Source organism: Vigna unguiculata, chromosome 1, assembly GCF_037176805.1.
Source record: "Vigna unguiculata cultivar grain cowpea cultivar isolate G323 ecotype 2 chromosome 1, ASM3717680v1, whole genome shotgun sequence".
Classification (NCBI taxonomy): domain Eukaryota; kingdom Viridiplantae; phylum Streptophyta; class Magnoliopsida; order Fabales; family Fabaceae; genus Vigna; species Vigna unguiculata.
Window position 1 is genome coordinate 33,444,438 of NC_140792.1, and position 17,934 is coordinate 33,462,371.

The 17,934-nt window shown below is 32.2% G+C and overlaps 2 protein-coding genes across 3 annotated transcripts; both read right to left on the reverse strand.

Annotated features, from left to right (window-relative positions):
- Nucleotides 1–1,032: 1,032 nt before the first annotated feature.
- Nucleotides 1,033–4,804, reverse strand: LOC114185997 (Integrase-type DNA-binding superfamily protein). Of its 2 annotated transcripts, none has more exons than XM_028074024.2 (9): nt 4,495–4,804; nt 4,281–4,363; nt 4,145–4,153; nt 3,716–3,804; nt 3,409–3,482; nt 3,287–3,337; nt 2,986–3,047; nt 2,176–2,804; nt 1,033–1,450 (listed from the first exon to the last, which is right to left on the reverse strand). In XM_028074024.2, exons 1-9 carry the CDS (start codon nt 4,686–4,688, stop codon nt 1,397–1,399), a joined length of 1,245 nt encoding a protein of 414 aa, XP_027929825.2. In that variant the 5' UTR covers nt 4,689–4,804; the 3' UTR covers nt 1,033–1,396. The 2 variants fall into 2 exon arrangements, with proteins under 2 accessions (XP_027929825.2, XP_027929900.2); XM_028074099.2 differs by having other exon boundaries at nt 2,176–2,810; nt 4,495–4,802.
- Nucleotides 4,805–10,350: 5,546 nt separating this feature from the next.
- Nucleotides 10,351–17,726, reverse strand: EMB2654 (Tetratricopeptide repeat (TPR)-like superfamily protein). The gene is made up of 10 exons (XM_028086454.2): nt 17,133–17,726; nt 16,866–17,038; nt 16,331–16,436; nt 14,611–15,720; nt 14,407–14,512; nt 14,116–14,320; nt 13,333–13,465; nt 13,118–13,222; nt 11,983–12,103; nt 10,351–10,790 (listed from the first exon to the last, which is right to left on the reverse strand). Exons 1-10 carry the CDS (start codon nt 17,490–17,492, stop codon nt 10,720–10,722), a joined length of 2,490 nt encoding a protein of 829 aa, XP_027942255.2. The 5' UTR covers nt 17,493–17,726; the 3' UTR covers nt 10,351–10,719.
- Between the last annotated feature and the right edge of the window lie 208 nt (nt 17,727–17,934).

A 17,934-nucleotide genomic window follows, 5' to 3' on the forward strand; every position in this document is an offset into this window, starting at 1 on the left:
GTGATGAAATGATGTTCACATTCCCAATGAAATAAATTAACAAAATCTGAAATTTTATTCTCTTCTCTCACTTTCTTTGTTTTGTAAGTTTATTCCAAGAAGAATTGTTTGGTTGTTTGTCCTGCCAGTAACAAATATAGATCGTACAATTTAAAATACATAAACATAAAAGTTTCTTATTTTAAATAGAAATAATTTTTTGACAAACATTTTATTGATAAAATTGACAAATTATTAAATAAAATAGTTTTTTTTTTTTAATTTTTTTATGAAAGTTACAAAAATAAAATTTTAGAATTTTTTTTACACAAAAAATAATTATTTACCAAATTTTTTCGAACAAAACTATATAAAAGTATCATTTCCCTATTTTAAATAATGTAATTTAAGACATCTCCAAATTCACAATCCGAAATTTAAAGTGAAAAACCAAAAGATACTCAGCCACAACAAATGTATCAAAAACCACCTCCCACCAATACGGCGACCATTACGAAACACCAACGCCAGCTGCGAACCACTCCCAACCAACCACCACCGAAACCCACACCACAACCTTCACAACACAAAAATAAAATAAAATTCCAACAAATCAACTTATTATTTCCAGAAGTATAGGTTAGAGGCAGAAAACATGGAGTTGCATGAATTAGCAACCGTAAAACAGACATGATAATCCAAGATGAATCAAAATGGGTATTTCTTTGTGTGTTCCTTCAATTTTTCAATTCTCACCTCTGAAGTTATTTTTGGTCAAATTTTACTTTTATACAGGTTCTACACAAAATTAGTTTCGTTGTTATGGAATCTAAATTTTGAATTTCTATTTGCATGTTCTAAAATTAAATAATCAGAAGTTTATTTGTATACTCCAATATTAAACTTTCGGAAATATATTTGCATGTTCCAAAATTAAACTAAAAATCTATTTATACATACCGAAATTAAACTTCATGACATCTTTCTGTCAGACATTCTACAATTAAACAGAAACAATCTTTATAAGAAAATAGCGCCTAATAAACTCAAGTCAATCAATTAATGAACACGTTCTTGCATAATTCTACTCTTATTATGTACATAATATTCCGCATAAAATCAAACTTTATCTAACTCTGAATGCATATACATTAAGGAGATGTTAACTGATACATATCTGACTAGAAATGAAAATATTCGTGCTAAGTCTATATTGTATCATCGATGAAAAACCACCGTAAATATATTATTTTCTCTGACCTCTAAAAACCCATGTAATCTTGCAAAAAAAGCCATGGGAGCATTCTCTTGGTAGACCTGCTTGAGCACTTCAGACACTGTTCTTTGTTTGATACAGGGCTCAGGTTTCAGGTGCTTGTCTTTGAGCCATTTTTCAATTAGAAATTCAAATGTCCAATCATTCCTCTGGCTGAAACATTGTGTACGTTGAACTGGTTTCTGTCTTGGTAACCTGCACATAAAACCGAGTTTACAAGAATGTTACAAGCTATATACAATCAATTGTTTGGTGTAACTAGCGATTATGAATTGAACAATTACTGTCCCCTTACTATTATCAGAAAAAGCTATACTGCGTTTTCCTCTTTAAAGTGTTAAATGATAATTAGGAAATTTTGGGCAATCAAATCTCCAGGAAGTAATAGAAGGCTCGAAATAATTGCTATGCATATAAAATTACAACTTCTGGCTCTGTAATTCAAATTTCATCCACAGGTTCTCCACATTGTGTCAACACGAAGAGAAAGGGACCTTTTGGCATTAAGGCTTAGTAGAAGTGAGAGAAGCACTCGTAATATGTTTAGTTTACATTCATCATCATATTGATCCAATAACAAATTAAATTTGTTGACACTACCTTGTTGGCTTAATAGCATAGGAAATCAGGTCGTCATAAACACGTAATTACCAGACACAAAAGAGATTGTTATAGGTGATAATTCAAATCAGATTTTACTGAGAACAAATTTTAATTGTTACGCTCACACAAATTTGGGCAGATTATTTTTTGTTTGAAATACTCTGTTTTCTCCGGAATTTGATGAATTATTTGTTTTGAATATCAGTTGAGAAGATCTATTATAAAATGGATCATTATAAGCTCTCTACTATTTTAGCTCTGTTAAATAACTTCTCATGTAATTTCAATAAAGTAAAACACTTGGTCATTACACCAACCTCATCTGTACGAGAAAGGCCAGCAGGAAGTACGGGAACAAGAGATGTCCAGAGAATAGGATCTGCCATTGGATCAACAGTATTGTAAGCTGTCAAAAGTGGTGCTGACAAGAATGGCGTCAACGGGTAGACATTTCTTTGAAGAGGCATTGTCCCACTCATTCCCATTGCAATGTCAAGCCGATCACTGCCTCCATCATGATTTGATGGTTTCTCAACTGCCTTTCCATGATCCAATTTGTTGATTGTATTTTTGTTTTCATTCTCATCGTTATCAATACTATTTTCCTGTTTCTTTGAAGCTTTCTCTTGCAAGCTCTTGTAAGCAGCAGATTGCGAAAGGATCCTTAAGGCAGAGACTGAAGAACTTCTTTGCTTTTTCTCATTGTGTAGCCTGCCTAACTGTGGCATCTGATAAGGTTCTGTAGGTTGAACTTTCTGTTCCAATTGCTTTAGTTCACTGCAAATATCTCCAGCAGAACCAAGCTTTTTTTCTTCCGATAATCTTGTCCCAGAGTCAGAATGTCGAGTCTTATTAGATCCCCACCATTTGATGTGACTTGTTAAATCAATCTTTCTTTCTATGCAGAAACCACTTACATATTCACTTTCTGCTGCTGAATCATCCCCTGCACCTTTAACGTTGTAAACCAGTGAGATGATAGTTACCAACTAGAAAAAACAGGTGAACATAAGTTCAAAATACTTTCTTTTTTTTTCAATAGCCATAGGTGGCGCTGAAATGAACATGGTTCATATAACTCTTTTCGCTAGAAGATTAACTGAACTTTAAATTTGACTATAACATACCATAATGCATGCTATTGAAGTAATCAGATCCAGACATGCGGCCATATGACGACTCCCATCGACTAATTTTGTTAGCACCACATGCAAGATGAACGTTTAAGTTAGCGGTCAAATCCACATCAGATTTTATACACTAGATGGATGACAGCTATACCAGATCATAAAAATCTGTAGCTGTGTAGCAAAGCAGAGAAGAACTATCTCCACATACATAGCCAACCAAACCCAAGGAGATGTGGATATAGATAAGATGTAAATTTCCAGACAGCTTGAGTAAAAGAGAGTTGATAGATTAACACACCTGGAGAGTCCACGATATTTTGATAGTCCTCTAGAAAAACCACTGCTCTTCCTGCAGAAAGCATCACGTGTAAGCAGCAGCATGAATACATGGTATTAAACATTTTTTAAGTATACACACACCGCCGTAAAGATGCAAGGTACTCTTCTCTCGACACATTCTGCATTTCTTCAAGATCTCTTGTATAATCAGTCACCTGCAGCACACACATCACACGTGATACAAAATATTACTACATTCACCAGAGAGAATAACAAACATCCTTTTCCAATCAAATGGCACCAGATCTATAGTCTCCACTGTCAAAACCTATTCACATTCCATCTTATGCTACCTAATAACTTGGGCAAAGAAGGTATCATATATACTGTACTAAATAGTCTATAGTTATCATACGTAATTAATAGGACACAATTTTCATTAGCTTACTGGAAAGTTAATGAGAGTCCCTGGACCCCAGTATTTGAGAGCAGCAAGATCATAAGCTCTAGCAGCTGCTTCCTCGTCATCATATGCCCCTATCCAAAATCCATATGCAACTAAAATCATTATCTTACAGAAGGATGCAGCACGAGAAATTTCAATGATGATGATAAACATAAGAATAAGACCATATTTGGATAAACTTCTCCATATACATTTAGAGAAAAGAGAAAAAGATAAGAAAGTTACTGAATTAAACTTATCCCAGACACAAGCTCTTTCATCTAATTTCCCAAGAGGTGTGTATAAGTTGATTTCAACATACAGAATAAGTTTAATCCATTTTGTCATTTCTTCTCCTACACGTTTTTTATTTCAAAGTTTATCCAAACATGATCTAATAAATTCGAACTGAGCACCGCATTGCAAACTCACCCAAGTAAACTGGCCCCACCACGAACGAACCATTGTCCAACGAACCAATTCCGAAACAACGAGGAAAACAAAACAGGTAAGCTATTTCAGCCTGACACAAGTCCAAACCCGAAACGAAGAACAAACCAAATCAAACCTTGTTTTCCCTTCTTATTCTGATTCTGATTCCACGTACTCTTATCCCAAAGATGCGCTTCATAACGACCAGTCCACCTATGCCTAATCATCAATCCACAAAATTCCGTCAGCAACAATCCAAGACACATATCCACCCCATTAGTCGATCGGCTTTAACTTCCGAGAAAAAACTCCGTTCATTTCATCCTAACCGAACCATACTAAGTAACTACCTGGTGACGCCGCGGTATATTGAGCTCCGTTTTCCAGCGGCGCAGGGAGGCATTTTGCTGATGCGCTCTTTGGCAGTGCAACCTCTTTCCTTCTTCGCTTTCTTCAATCCTCGGTAGAGCAAGAGCTGATCAGTTGCCACCGCCGGTTCCGACGTCTCCGCGGACTTTCCGGGATCGGAGGAAGACGAAGCCATGATCGGAGGAAACCCTAACCCTAACCTGAGAGAGAGAGAAGTGCGTATGTTGATTTGAGTGATAGTGATGGAAATTTGGGAATGGAATGAAGTGAAATTGGAGTGGAAGTGAGTGAGGGGGAAAACTACAAAGGAAGAAGGAGGAATTATTAGTTACCGAAATGCCCTTTCCGGGTTTTGAAATGACCAATGTGTAAAGTGGTACTGTGAGGCGATGTAACGGCTAGGACCCCCTGAGGGTACTCTTGTCATTTCATGTCGATTTTGATTAGTATGACCATTGTGCATGTTAGGTGCCACTTGTTGCCTGCTCCTCATTCCATTTTCCAAACTCATCATCATGCTACTAACTTCCCACCAATAATTTTTTTAATCATGTTATTTGTTATTTTTAATAAAAAAATATAAAATGATAATGAACCAATTCTTTAGCTGTAGGTTTTTTTTTATGTTATTAAAGTAACTATTTAGACGCATAAATAAATTAATCTCATGAAATGTGTTTGTAAAAGATTTTAATTGGTCGGATGATATTCACTTCCGTTTAGATGTTAGTTTGGTATTTTAATATCAAAAGATGTCAATTGAGTCCTAATTTTTGAAAAAATTGACTCAATTAAGTCTTTTTTAGACAAAAATTATTAACACTTTTAACTTTATTCATGACTTTTACTACCAAATTTTCATATAAATATAAATATTTAATTTTGTAAGTCATTTTAAATATCAATACCATTAAAAGCGTTAATAATTCTTGTCTAAAATGGATCTAATTGAGGCATGTTTTAAAAAATTGAGACTCAATTGATACATTTTAAAAAACGGATACCAAACTGACACATCCGATAAATAAAAGTGGGTATTATCCGACTAATTAAATAAAAAAATTATAAAATCCTTTAAAATTAAACCTATCTACCATGCCCTAAATTCATGTTTATGATAGTGCATAAGTATATATAATAGATGACAATAGTTTAAATACTGTTATGTGGATTATTTGTAACCAAATGGTTAATCAAACAAATATCTGATTTGGAGATTGAAAATTGTTTATTTTAGTTATATTTCATTATAATTTGTTTCAAACTATAGATGGGGAAGAATGCAAAATAAGGTCCTTTAATTATTTATTTTTTATCAAATATGTAAAAAGTACAATTTATGAAGAGAAGAATAAAGTTTTTTCGTAAATAAACAAAGAAAAACATGTGAAAACTTATCATCATAATATAATAAATATAGTAAAATATTTATGTTACATAATCATGCCAAAATAATCCACATAATTAAAAAATAAATAGATAATTAAAAATTAATAATAAATTAATAAATTAAATTAAATTATTAATAGAAAAAATATATGCTTAATTCTATTTTTTCCACCGAATTCAAACCACTTCTTTGTCTTTCTTTTCTTTCTCACCTAATTTAAACAACCTCTTTACTTATTTGTTTAGTAGTTAGGTTTTGTTACCAGATTTTCACTTAATCTACCTTAACAATTTGTTAGTATTACCAACATTTTTTTTATCCATTGTGTATGTGAACCAAATTAAGTTAAATTGAAATGTTAAACAAATGTCTTAGGAAAATTTGTTTAATATTTCAATAGGGGCTAACTGAAAATTTGTTTGAGATAAACAAACAAGAAAAAACTTTTCTATTTTAAATAAAGCATGTAAAACTATAAACAATTCAAAATTTTTGGAAATTTCCTTTTCAAAAATTGGAAAATGTCTTAGGAAGCTTCCTTTTGTAAAGAGGAAAAGAAATTAGTAATACGTTGATAGCTAAGAAGTAATTAACATGTTTTGAAAACTACAAAAAGAAAGAACAAAATAGAGCACGCTCCTAATAAATTTAGAGAAAAACGAATCGAAGATAAAATAAATTTGAAATTCAGTTCATAGGTTGAAAGAAGCCGAAAAACTCATAAAAAATATAAAGAAAAAAGGTAGCGGCTAAGAAATAATAATCAAATAAAGAGTATTGTAATTTTATTAAAATTATTTTGACATGGTAAAACCTTTTCACATTACCACTCATCAATGCATAGCCAACATATTAAATAAATATATTATATATTCACTAAAAAAACTAAAATAAATTATTTTTAATTTGTAATAAACTAAAAATAATATTAATTTCAGTATCATTTACCCTAAGAGAAATGATTAAGAAATTGAAAATGAAACACATGAAGAAGAAAATAATGAAATAAATAATTTTCTTTCATGTAACAATAATTATATTTTTATTTTTTATTTATTTTTGAGTCGGTGTGATTCTTATATTTTTATAAAAAGATACGATGTGTTTTTTTTTGTTAGATTAATGTTAATTAAGTTATTGTTAATTATAAATATACTTATAGATGTTAACGTAGTGGAGTTTGTGTATAAGTGAAGTGAGTGGAAAAATAAAATGCAGTGGACAAGAAGGAGTGGTATGATCAGAAAATTCAGAGAATGATTCTGTTTGATTATTATTATGTGGGGGAATAATTTTGACCACTTTTGAGAAACCCTAAATGTTGAAGATGCTACATGATTGCATGCAAAACTTTAGTTAACGGTTTGATGAATTTAGAAAAATCCATGAAGGAATCACATGCTCCTCCTGCTCATCACTTTATCCTTTTGTGCTGCCATCTTCAAACATCTCACCATTTGTTTTTAACTTTTTACAGACACCTTTGCTTTTAATAACCTTTGCATTAAACTGTTATCTTCTTTTCACCAACACATTTCTAATCTTATCTCTTAGCTTTTGCTAGTTATAGAATCAAAATGTGAACCCTGATTTATCGCTGCATATATATACCTTATTAAATGGAACAAATCTAAGACTTTGGTCTGAACAACTAATTGTTTTCTATGCAAAAAAAATAAAATAAAAAATGTTTGTATTTTAAGATTTTCAAACGGTCTGTTTTTATTGTCATGTGGTGGCAGGAGCTCAATAAGGGAAAGAATTATTGAGAGCAGCTGCGTTGTTCTTTGTTTGATGAAAGGCCAGAGCAACTTCTGTTTTACCCTAAGAATACTATTGTGAGCATAGTCATTAGGGCTAAACATGGTTAAGATTCCCATATAACTATTTTGGAAAATGATTTTTTAACTATTAAATTTTGACAACTTTCTCTTACAACTTTTGGTGACATTTTCTAATGATTTTTCATTTTTCTATTTTTTCATTCTCAATATTTTAAAACCACATAAAAGATAACACCTTATATTGTAAAAAAAAGTTGTCAAAATTTAGTAGTCAAAATATCATTGTTCAACTATTTTCTTTTTTTCAAAAATAGCTTATGTCTATACTATACTGGTATTGAAAAGTATGTTCAAGTTCGACACATATAAGTTTTCTTTAAAATTTAGATAATTTCTTTAACAATTTTCTTTTTCTAGAGATGTCAAGGTTTTAATCCGTGGATTAACCCTCACGGGTTCGAGTCAAATTAAGTTTAATATATTTTAGATTTTATAAATGTAGATTAAACTGAACTTGTCTCACTTAATTCACAGTTAATTAAGTTTAAATTGGGTTAAAGGTGGATTGATCCATAGCTCACCAACAACAACACTTTATATTAGTATTTTTACTATTTTTTATAATTTTTTTATTATAATTATTTACTACTTCTAATTATATATGTTCATAATTTAATCTTTTTAAATACGAGAATGTTATTCAATAATGTCTGAATAATTTGAATATTTAATTTACCAATTTATCGAATTATATACTTTGATATTTTAATTTTTAATTATTAACTTTAATAATATTTAGAATTATGTAAACATTTTGAATCAATTATTATAAAAAAGTAATGAATTGAGTCAATATATTTTTATTATTTTTTATTATACCGTAATAAATATATAAAATAAATTGAATAAATAAAATATTTGTAAGTGAACGAATTCATAAATATGTGGAAGGTAAATTTATATTGCAAAATTTTCATCTAAAATATTAAACTGATTTTTTTTTTTCTTTTAATTCAACCGTGATGAATTATACACGTGAGATTAACGCACTTTGACAATCCAACAATATTCAAATTTTTATTCTTGCACCTTTACAGAAGCAGAGTTGAATAAACCAAGCTCTTCCGCGGTGGTCCTCCAAGCCCCTGAAAGCACTATTTGACAGGCAGCTAAGGCCAACTTGGATTCCTTAAAACTGCCATAAAAGCTATAAGGAAATAAACATGAACAGGAATATTTTGTAGTGTAGCTTGATAATGATGACCTTACCGTATCATCATCGAAACTAAATAATATTATAAGTACTATTTTTAATATTCAATTGCAATCTTATATAATTCTTAAGCCACTTGGTTTTCCTTCTTTGGGACCTAATTGGGCGATATCATCATTTATGATCTACGAATACGATTTGTGCATAGAATACAAAATGTATTTGATACATCGATATGTTTATTTTGAAAATAATAAAATACGATACGTGATATATAAATATTGAAAAATATACAATAATTCTTAAAAATATAATAAATACATCATTGTTAATAGCTAATATTAGTAAACAATTTAAAAATCAATTATTTTTGTAGTCAAAACATTGGTAGATAATGTTAGTAACTAATTTAGAAACCAATTCATAATAAAAACTATTTTAATTATCAATTTAAAGATTAATTATAATTGTTTGGAACTATTTTAGTTGTCAATAATTTTTAATTTTTAAATTGGTACCTAAATACATATTAGACACAAATACATAACACAAGTAAAAAATATCGGTACATAGTTGCATTTACCTAACCAAGTTTAGGCAACTTCTTTTAGCATTTTAATACTTTTTTTTTCCTGCACTTTTATAAGTGTGAAAAAGTTCAAATTATTTATATGTAAGAAACATTTCAAGTTTCAAATTATATAATTTAAAATTATTGTGAATTATACGATAATGTTACGAATTACAGAATCTAAAAATGTTACGAATTATACAATTTAAAAATTTTAAATATATTTCCAAATCTCAGATTGTTTAATCTGATAATCTAGAACATAATTCCAAATTTCTCAAGTAAAAAATATAAAGTACAGGCATTTTAGACTTTTTCAAAACATCCCATGAAAATACATGAAGAAATCATGAGGGGCAGAAGAAAAAATAACCTCAAGTTTATACAGATTTTTAGAGGGTCAATTCTTCCTTCTACCAAGAACTTTCTTCTCCCATTAATACATCTACTAAAACACATTTATCTACTATTTAAATAAAAAAATCTCAGTACATTCAAAATATGTCAAACATCTTTCGAATTATGTTACAAAACTGAAACAATTTTCTGAATTAAAACATTCAGTATTATATTTCAGATTACAAATGAAACAATTTAAAATATTTATAAATTACACAACTTAGAATATATTCTAAAGTTATATTTCAAATTTCAAATTTCAAATAACATAATCAATAACATAGTTCAACAGTAAAAAACTATGGAACATGGTCCCATGTCAAAGAATCCAAAATATAGTTCTAAATTATGGATTACTAAATACAAACACTATATTCCAACCTACACAATCCAGGTTCCATAATTTATAACACAACTTCAAATGACAAGATAAAGGCACGTTGGTCACTTTTTTAAGAAAATATAAGCGAGAAGGAAGAATTAGAAGAGTGATCCCAGTGGAGCTTACGTTGTACAGTATAGCCCAATCGTATCAGTAGTATATATACAGGAGCACAACTTTACATTATTTACAAATTGCAGGTCTAAAATGAACAAAATGTCTTTGGAAAATGCTAGGAACTCAATCACTCACATCCTTTTGAACATTTTTCTATTACTCTGTAAAATTTATTGGTATCACAGAATTTTAGTAAATATTATATCACTTATATAATGAGATATTGTAATTTTCATAAAAAATTTCATTCAATAATGGAGTTCCAATCTTCACAAAATCTCAGGCAAAACTTCAGCAACAGTTAGACCTGCGTGTCACAGCTAAGCAAAAAATTGATTCCATGACAATGGTCAACTAAGAACCGGAGTTTCACCTGGTCGGTTGGCAGAAATTTGATCCTCAGATTTTCTTTTCAAGGATTCTGTACAAATTTATAACCAGGATTATTGTATGATCTGTGCCCCTCAATATTATACGGACTAAAGCAGTAGCTATTAAAACACAGATGAGCAATGAGCTATCATGAAAGCTGATAATAAGACAGAAAACACCATGCCTTTTTATTAAAAAATGATACCAGCAAAAACAAGCTATTAAAGGTGTTATTCCCTTCTGTGTAAAAGAAACCATCTCTTACATTTATTTTTCAGGGGTGGCACGAGAAAATAGGATATGTACAAGATGTATATTGACGAATGTAAGTGTAATAATGAGGCTTCTGTTGTGAACTTTAGCTAAGTCAAGATATCAATTGATTACCCTAATTATTTTCTTCCGATTCCAAGGGGATAAATTTGGTAGTAAAATAGAACATTTGCCACAATTCAAAGCTTAAATTCAATTCCCACCTGTAGCATTTGACCAAACGGTATATCCACCAACTCCAAGTAACCCCATAAAAAAGACATACTCTTGTCAATTCTAGATTAGGTTCCATAAAGTTCCTCCACGTACATGGCAGTAAGTGGGAGCACAACACAAATAGTATCAGTGAGGTCTAACTGGTACCCATTTTGAGCATGCAAAAAAGGTAGAAAAAAGAAAACTCCTTGATAAGAAACCAGTTTGAATAAGAAAGAAGTCTAAGATTGGACCCACACATCACTTCTACACAGTAGAAGTTGACTAGGTTAACCGTCTGAATTACACAAGGAGCAAGAAAAATAGAGGACATTGCGAGAAGAGGTTTGAAGTAGAGACTCCAGATTATTGAAATTCGAATATATCTGGCTAATACAAATTCATGGTTTCAGATCAAGGTAGCAATTTCAATCTCCCCCTTTCTGAGTCTTTCAAAGAATCATCATTTAATAGAATTCAAATTCCATATGACAGGCACCGATCGTAATATAGTTGATAATCATTGAAAGCAGAAGGACATGGAAGCATTGTTGTGCCATTAGTATTAAACCTGATTTTGGTAAACCCCCCCTCCCCTCCCACCCTCTAAAAAGAGCACACTCATCCTTGTACATATGCCTAAGCAAACCTCACACAAATTAATTAAATCATATAAACCTCTTCAAATAGCAGAAGAGTCTACTAGAAGAATAAAAGCGCGTTCATATGAACATAAGGAAAAACAATCCTCAATGCAAAATTAATATTCATACCAAGTCTTTCTTTTATAACAGCAGCATTTTCGTGCCCACAGCATTTTTGTGAAAACGAAGATATATCATGGTACATTTCGTTTGATGGATGAATGCCTGCGTCCTCCATCCATTGCAATACCTGCTCAGGATTTGCGTATTTTTCACATATGGTTTATTAAAACGTGAAATACCGAAAATGAAATTAAACAGCCAAATATCTACAGTTGTTAGTCAACTTTCAAAGCAACTTGTTGGATTGGAATCAAAAAGTTATAGTTTTTTTAAGGTGTTCCTAGTTTGTAGTTATTTATTCCTTATTTCTCTTCTTTGATTGTAGCGGAAAAATAACACATTAATACTTCAAGATCAAAGCTAGAACTTGAAAAAGTAAGATAAGGACCTAAATACTTGGGGAACCCACACTTAAAAGCTAGTTGACATGCAATTATCTATTGAATTTAGTTTGTTTCCTTATCTTCGGTTTCTATTCACTAGACTGTTTTGCTAAGACCAACAATCTTCTATTGTTAGCTATGAATATGTCTTGATTTTGGGTAATTTTCTTTTAAAATTTTGAGTACACACACATAATTATTTAATCTGTAGAGAAAGATTTTGAATAGAGATCATCCCTCTATGCACAATCTTGCTGCTACAGATCACTATACAAAATTGATAATTATGGTTTAAGTGAAACAGTACCTGTCAATACAAATCCTAATGTGAATGTTACTTCACGTTCACTGGTAGTAAATTTCAAAAACTAGTACAATTGCCAGAGTGTAACAACTTCATAAACAAGGAACTAGTATGGCATTTGCAGCACTTCGGCAAAAAAAGATATTATTTATTTGAATATTAAGATTCTTTAAAAGTTGAAGTTTCTTTTATTAATATTGTTGTTGGGTTGGGCTTTGTAGTAATTGTCCGACACTAGTATTTCACCATGATACTTAGTATAAATAGGAATTTTAGTCTCATTACGTGCATTTTATATGGGTGGAATACACACTTTCACCTCCTTTTCCATCAAAACCATATATTTTCATCTTTCAACTATAATCAGTTAGATGCTAGAACTCTTAATATTTGTTCCAGCTACATATATGAACTTCTATGCATCAAATTAATCTTAAAGAGAGCAAGATCTTACCTCTAAATACTTCCTCCAATTTCCAGATGATAAAAGGTTCTTCAATAAAATAGAGTAAGTGTTTAAGTTAACATCAACTCCTGATGCCAACATTTTGAAGAATAACTGCAAACATGAAAAATAAAATTAAAAAGTACTGTAAAAGATATCAATGTGGTGGGAAATCATACTGCTCTTGATAACATAAATATCTCCTACGAGAATATTTGGCTGACCTTCAACATAGTTTCAATCTTTCCACTTTTTCCTAAAGCATGTAGGAACTGATTCAAACATCCGGATGAAATTACTGGAAGTGAGGGCTCTATGTACTTGATCATGTCAACTGCTGTCCTCCAATCTTGTAATCTTATGGCACAAGAGACATTCAGTTTGATAGGAACATAACAGTAAAAAACATTAACTATTGAAAAAAAAATAATGCTAATCAAACCAATGTAATTTCAGTGAAGGCATCTTTTCTTTTGTTCCTTGCCCACTCTACTTATTAAATTCTGAGCTTTGGCAAGTAAATATGTACCAAAGCATCAAATTTCATAATATGTAAAAAAATAACGTATAAAATGTATCAATTTGTCACAACACCAAGCTATTCAACTTCAAGTTCCACCAACAATATAATTGTGCATTTTCCGCTGAACAATAATAACAATAATCAGTGGATAATTTGAAAACTACTTAGTTGTCATTAAAATAAAACCATTTTACAGCATCTCCACCAATCAAAGCGGTAAATAATAGAATTCTAACTATGAAAAGTAGTAGCCATGAGAATTTAGCATCAGATAAAGTTCCATGATGTCTTGATCAGGAATATACTAGCTAATTTCAGGCTCAATTAGCTCAATTTATACCTAACATAGGAGGCACTATACCCATGGTAAAATGGACATTTTAGAAGTTTTCAAGAAAACCCACGAAAGAGTAAAACAGGGAAAGACAAGTTTAGTGCAATACTTCTTGTAAAATGAAAAATATATCATAAATTCTGTACTTACATGCTACAGGCAGATACCATTTCAAAAAATATGGTATCAGTGAAAGGAATTTCTTTTTCTCTCATGCTTTGTGCTAGACTAAGAACCCTTCCCGGTTGACCACCTTTATTAAAAGATCTCATTAGGGCTGCACAGGCAATGGTATCTAGCTTGATGTCACTTGCTTCCATTTCGTCAAAGAGTGCATAGGCTTTCTCCCAACTCCCTGATCATAAAATATTGTTATTCAGTATACTTATATTAATATATTAATAAGATCCTAATATTTAACTCATTAAAAAATTATTTTACCAGCTGCATTGTAAGCATCAAGCATGGAGGTGTATGCAACCACATCAGGGTAACAACCAGATGATTTCATCAAGTTAAATGTAGATTCTGCTTCTTCAATTTGGCCCTAAAACATTATCATGGAAAAATGTGAAGGAAAAGAAACAGAAGTCTCAAATTTAATGAATACACACCACTGAAATTCATCTTATTTAATGTACTTACCTGTTTGCTATAGGCACATATGACAGAAGAGTAGACCTCTTTGGACAAAGGAAGTTTTAGATGCATCATTTCTTCCATAAAAGATACGGCTTCACCATATTTTGACATCTTACAACAACCACTAATTAACACAGTGTAAGTAACAGAATCAGTTTTAATTTTTTTCTTCCTCATAGATTTGTACAAGTCTATAGCTTTGTCATATTCCCCTACATTCATATAGCTTCCTATAGCTGAATTATATGCAACTGTGTTTAACTTAATTCCTCTCATCTTAGCTGCTGTTAGGACTGTGTCAATCTTCACCTTCCGACTGCATCTTCCACAGGCTGCCAAGAGTATGCATATTGAAACAACATTTGGTTGAATTCCATCTTGTTCCATTTCTCTCAAGACTTCAATTGCATCTGTCAGAAAACCACTAGATCCATAAGCATCAATCAGTGAATTGTAACTGACAAGGTTTGGCTTCAACTTGTTTCTCTTCATCATATCAAATATTTCCCTTGCTTTTTGGGGTTTTTGTGACCTTCCATAAGCATTAAGGAGAGACGTATATGATACAACATCAGGGCGGAAACCATTTCTTTTTATCTCATTGAATACCAAAAGTGCCTCATTGTCCATCCCACAAGCAGCATATGCACCTATCAGTGCATTATATGAGACTATATTAGGTTTCAGCCCTTCTGCAAGCATCATATTAAATGCAGCCTTACAATTTTCAACTTGCCCACACACAGAATACAAGTGAATAATACTTGTGAATGTAACGACGTCAGGGGTACATTCTGATTTCTTCTCCCTCATGGAATTAAAAATATCAATGGCTTTGTCATATTGTTGAAGCTTTACTAGACAATGGATAACAATATTAAGTGTGGTTGTGTCAGGACGAATATGAGTTCCCTTCATTAGTTCAAAATATGACAGAGCTTTCAAATACTGAGCACCACTTTTAAATGCAGACAGAATAATATTGTGAGTAACAAGATCAGGCCCAACACCGTTGTCTGTCATTTTCTTGCAAACGCTGAGTGCTTCTTTCCAATTCCCACTAGATCCACAAGCATTTATCAAGTTGTTATAAGTATACCTACTCGGTGGAATCTGCAACAATATGTCAGTGTGTCAAAAACAGCACTTATAGACCACCATTTGAAATGCTTATTCTATGAATTGACAGTTTAAGACAGCATAGGGTTTGAAGAAAATGAAATTAAAACCGGCAAGATCACATTGATCACAAAAATCTCATCACCAGGATTAATCATTTATTTCTAAGATGCAGGTACTACACGATGCATAAAGCAATTCAACACAAACCAGAACAAAACGTAAGGGTTCCCACGTCCCAGCATCGGGAGATAGATACTCTCTACAATCTACTGAAACAAATTTAATTACATGTATATAACCATAATTATTTACATACTACAATGTAATGAAGTCCTGCACACTGCAGATATATGTCTTATATCATGAAGAACGCGGATTGCAAGAGGCGTGAATCCTCATAAAATGGATCTTGCAAAAATACGTATCAAGTGACCATTAAAGATGTCAAAGTACTACAGCACTATAAAATATGCTCTCTTGCATCCTCTCCTTCACCAAATATACTTAACTACAATTTAACACCATAATTAAGTTAAAAAGTTGATCACATCAAGTTGAACTCACTAAATATGACTAGGGAAGAAAAATGCAAAGTACACACAGCTGCACGCAGCATGTCATCCATGATATTCAAAGCCCAACGCCACTGTCCAGCCCGACCATGTGCGTTGATAAGAGCATTGTAAGTCTCAACATCCGGTTTACACCTACAAATCACAACAACGCAGGAGCAATTCAATCCCCGCTACAATAAACCCTTGTTTGAATAAACCTTTTTCATAAGAACTTAAAATAATAAGCATAAATAAGAAAAAATGAGAAGGTAAAATGAATATAGCTTCTCCCATAAGCTAAAATCAACTTATGTACTTAAGTTGTATAAAAGTTCTCTCAATTAACTCCAAAACATTGAGGCGTGTAGGTTGATTTTAGCTAACGGTAGAATCTCGAATTATTTTACCACGGTGCATGCTTGGATTTCAGCTGAGACAGTTCAAAAGTATATTTACTTCAAAAACAAACAATTTCTTTCTTAGTTTTGCATTAAAATTTGGAAATGTACAAGGGAGTTCGCAAAAGTACTTTTTCCTCCTATGAAAATTTTACCAATCCAGAACTTGAATACATTAATTCACCTCCATTCCTGCATCTCGAAAAACAATCCACGCGCATGGTCCGTTCGATTGTGACGAGCGTGCAACCTAATCATCATGTTGTACATATCATTGCGCGCACGGTAGTTCCTCTGTAACTTCATCCACCTGAACACGCGATTACAGTGTTCAATGGACCCTCGCTGCGTCAACTCCTACATATTCGAAAACGAAAAACCCAATGCTGATTATATTATAAACAAAAAACGCTCAAACTGGTGCACACGAAAATCTGAAATTGCAGAATACCTTAATGAGGTAGGGGAAATTCTTGCGTGCGTAGCGGCCTATCCAACGGTTGAGTAGGCCATCGATGTCGTCGGAGAGGTCGAACGAGAGGACGAGGTCGGCGACCTCGGACACCGTCCAGTCCTTTTGGAAGCGGTTTCCGGCGACGCGGAGGCGGTAGCGGGTGGCGATGTTGTCCTTGCGGAGGCCTGAGATTTTTGTGGAGACCTCGTGCAGGCCTCGGTCGTAATCCACAAAGCCTTCTTTCGTCTCCTTGAATGCAATCTTATCCGATTTCTTCTTGCAGGAAATGGAAGTTATCCGGTGAGTCGACACGGTGGCGCCGGCGAGTTGGACACAGTGAGTTGCGGTGGTGGCCATGGACTATGAGGTGGAGGGAGTGTAGTTGGAAGAATGGATTGTGGATAAAGTGTGCTCAGAAAAATTAGATATTTTTTTGGCAGCTTCTTCCGGCTACTCCATACATTTCAAACTGTGAAATGTTTATTTTTGTTTTATCTTCTTCATTTCATCTTCTTCTTCTTACATTACCAGGAACTCTTAGGCTCCCATGGCCCATTCATCCCCATTGAAGAGAATAGTTTTTGTGCTGCTTTGAACTTTGGAATATAAATTTTGTATTTCGCAAGGTGAATTTTATAATATAAAATAAAAGGTTGCATTTTCAATTATATAATTTGAAATATAGAGTTTGTGTTGTTAGTCGTGAATTCTGAAATATTAAAAAAAAAAATGTATTTCCGTTAATATAATTCGAATAAAATTTATGTTTTGAAATACATAATTTAAAATATAAATTTTG

Bases quoted from the DNA above. Each gene is read 5' to 3' on its own strand.
- LOC114185997 (XM_028074099.2), bottom strand. From the start codon at position 4,688: ATGGCTTCGTCTTCCTCCGATCCCGGAAAGTCCGCGGAGACGTCGGAA. The intron at 3,338-3,408 runs GTGTGTGTATAC...TGCTTTCTGCAG, and splicing joins TACCTTGCATCTTTACGGCG to GAAGAGCAGTGGTTTTTCTA. The intron at 2,811-2,985 runs GTATGTTATAGT...ACAACGTTAAAG, and splicing joins CTTCAATAGCATGCATTATG to GTGCAGGGGATGATTCAGCA.
- EMB2654 (XM_028086454.2), bottom strand. From the start codon at position 17,492: ATGGCCACCACCGCAACTCACTGTGTCCAACTCGCCGGCGCCACCGTG. The intron at 16,437-16,865 runs GTGAATTAATGT...TGTGATTTGTAG, and splicing joins TTCGAGATGCAGGAATGGAG to GTGTAAACCGGATGTTGAGA. The intron at 13,466-14,115 runs GTAAGTACAGAA...TTGTGCCATAAG, and splicing joins ATGGTATCTGCCTGTAGCAT to ATTACAAGATTGGAGGACAG.